The following is a 2,971-nucleotide window of genomic DNA, read 5'->3' on the forward strand; positions in this document are numbered from 1 at the left end:
ATTAACGATTTCATAATTTTATTCTCTATGTCCATAAATTATTTCAACTTGAAAATTTACATGTGAATGTGAGAAGTGTGCCAGAATTTCTTAAACGTATAATACTATACCACCATACACATGTTTTTTTGTGGATTATTTGTTTACCTTTTATATTTGCTAAACATTTCTGGGCATTTTTAAGAGTTACACATTAATTGTTACATGTATCCCGTTGCGGAATATGAACTCTTTCATATAACTCTTCTAATTTGACTTCATCTAAACAGAAGCCAGTAACCAAGTCATCTTCGCGTTTTGAAACATCTTTATCTTTTGAGTTCTTGCCAACACCGCTAAGTTGAAGTGATGCCAATAGATCCTCCTCGTTATCTTGTCGATTTCTTATTAACTTAGATTTCAGTACATTGTTATTGGCCGATCTGAAAGTCGCGTGTCCATTCTTAAATCCTCCGCCGTATACTGCATGTACTACAGTTTCTAGAGCTATTTGATCCTGAATTCTCCTTTGTATAGCAGAAGCTTGGACATTCGCCACCATCTCTTTATACTTTCCTTCCAATTTTTCAACAGTAGCCAATATTTCTTTTTGATTTTCTTCTGTAAATTCTGTCAGTAATTCAGTTCGTTGCTTGAGAAGTTGCAGATGAAGCGAACTATCGAGTAAACATTTATCACGCTGAAGACTCGCCAACTGCATTTGATACGCTTTTACATGTTTATTTTTTGATTTTTCTATTTTATATAGTCTTTTCTCAAATTCTAATGCCTTTTCTTTCACTGTTTCGGAGTTGAAGTCATTACATGCCTTGACAAAGCCGCTCCTCAATACAGAGTTGTTAGCTTTTGCTTCATCGAGTTCGGCGCGTAAATTAATTAATTCATGATTTTTCAGTGCTACAATGTTTTCTTTTTCAAAGTTCACATCAATAAGCGAAGCTCTCAACTTATTAATTTCATTTTCATGTTTCGTTTTCATTTCTTTTATTTTCATTTCATAATCTTGTTTTATAGTTTGTATATTTTTTTCATAAACATCTTGAACCTCTTGCTGTGCAGCAGTTTTTATACTATTCAGTTCGATTTCATGCTGCTTTTTTAACTCTTCGATATCAAATGACTGCTGTTTGCATAGTTTGCTCAAGTCATTTTGGCATTCAACATCGTATGTACTTAAATTTCCCTTTGAGTCAACATCTGTACTTTCATTAGCTTTAATACTGATACTTGTATTAGTAGCGCAGTGAATTTGAAGAATGTTTTGCCTCGATATTGATTCTTCTTTTAAAACCTGCAATTCTTTAAGCAATAACGTGTTTTGCTTCTTGATTTGTCGAAGTTTGTCAATAAGGTTATTAACTCTCAAATACACGTTATCCTCAGAATTAACAAATTTGGATAGATCTTTTAATATTTCTGGGTAGCATAAATTAGTGACAGTAGAATTTGAAGAACCTACTAAACTATCCGTTAAGAGCTTTAATTCATCTTCTTCTTTTTTGTTGTCAATATTATCTATATTTTTTTGAATAGAATGCGAAGCCGCGGTCAGCTCGCTGTCTTTTGGTTGTAATATAGTTTTTGATAAAGTTGTTGAGCCAACTAAAATTTCTCCGTTGCTATTATGGAAACCCAGTGTAAAGTTACTACCACCTTCTGAAAGTGAATCATCGCTGGCTTCATCGAGCACGGGTAGTTCGTTGGGTGGAGGAAAACTACAGAATGGATGTTTTAGAATACCTTTTGCCAATTGGCAGCAGAGTGTAAAAAGATATTTGTTACGAAGAGTTTTCTCGTCTTCTTTATAGTCTGATAGTCTTCGAATCCACGCGTTACATAATTCTATGTCTTCCAGATCCAGTAATTGTTCTATGTACGGTTGTAAAATTTGTAAGTATCGGTTATATTCTACATCAAGATTTGCATTATCGTCTTTGTCCATTTCTAAATATATTTTACAACAATATTATAACAAATTTGACAAGCTATTCTTTATTGTGACATTCTTACATTCATTGAACTTATTCGTCTATGAAAAAGAAATTAAATTACATACTTTTTGGACATTTAGTTAATATTGAAGAAGTAGCTGCCAGGAGCCAGGACTACATATTGAAATATCTGGAAACCTTTTCTAATATATTCTCAATCGTATTAAATCTCGTCTCCTACGGTGGCTTTAAACATCTTTTAGCATTGCAACGTGTATTTACAATGGACTTAAATTTGCTCGGTCCGTCCGATATCGTCTAAGGAGCTTATCCTGAGCTACATTCAGTACGAACTTTATACCGCTAAGACGGCTTACTGCACAAAATTGTATTTATTTGATGAATATTCTGCATCTCCTTATTTTTTTGTAGTTGTATTTACTGGTTTGAACTGCAATGACTTAACAAACCTGAATTTCAGAAAATTCCTAAAAACCAGTCTGTATGTTTATTTCAATAGATTTTTTGTCTGTATATTGAAATTCTGAAAATATAGCCTGACTTAAATTACGAGATTTCGCCGTCTGTTTAAAGTAAAAGTCAATTTACGTGCGAATAAATAGTTATTTAAAACTAACAGGCGCTCACAACGTTAGTAGAATAAACAGCGTACTTAATCCTACGTTGGTTTTAGGAAATGTAACATCATAATTTAAATTAATTTTCTTGGTTTAATTTAGGGACGTGGATTTTTGGTAAACGACATTACTGCAGTAAATTAAATTCCCTATACGAAATTACGAAGCAATTTAAATACTTCCATTAACGAAGGTAAAAGAGGTGAGTTTAAAAATTTGTCGAAACGGGCTAGAAGGGAGATAAAAATTGTGAATAAAATTATTGTTCCTTTTTGAGCGTTTCACCCTATTAACCCTGGTTAATACATTTTTTCGATTGTTCAAATGATTTTTAAAAAATGCTCAAAGATCTATGGACACTTTCCGAATTCACTTTTACATTTTTAAAACCGATTTCCTTTT

At 32.6% G+C, this 2,971-nt stretch overlaps 1 protein-coding gene across 1 annotated transcript; it reads right to left on the minus strand.

The window, feature by feature from the left end:
* LOC106111986 (nucleoporin nup211-like) lies at window positions 1–2,011 on the minus strand. Its single transcript, XM_013294216.1, has one exon. It carries the CDS (start codon window positions 1,940–1,942, stop codon window positions 194–196), a length of 1,749 nt encoding a protein of 582 aa, XP_013149670.1. The 5' UTR covers window positions 1,943–2,011; the 3' UTR covers window positions 1–193.
* Between the last annotated feature and the right edge of the window lie 960 nt (window positions 2,012–2,971).

Source organism: Papilio polytes, unplaced genomic scaffold (genome assembly GCF_000836215.1).
Source record: "Papilio polytes unplaced genomic scaffold, Ppol_1.0 DF824135.1, whole genome shotgun sequence".
NCBI lineage: Eukaryota > Metazoa > Arthropoda > Insecta > Lepidoptera > Papilionidae > Papilio > Papilio polytes.

Excerpts from the sequence above, each read along its gene's own strand:
- LOC106111986 (XM_013294216.1), bottom strand. The coding sequence starts at position 1,942 with ATGGACAAAGACGATAATGCAAATCTTGATGTAGAATATAACCGATAC.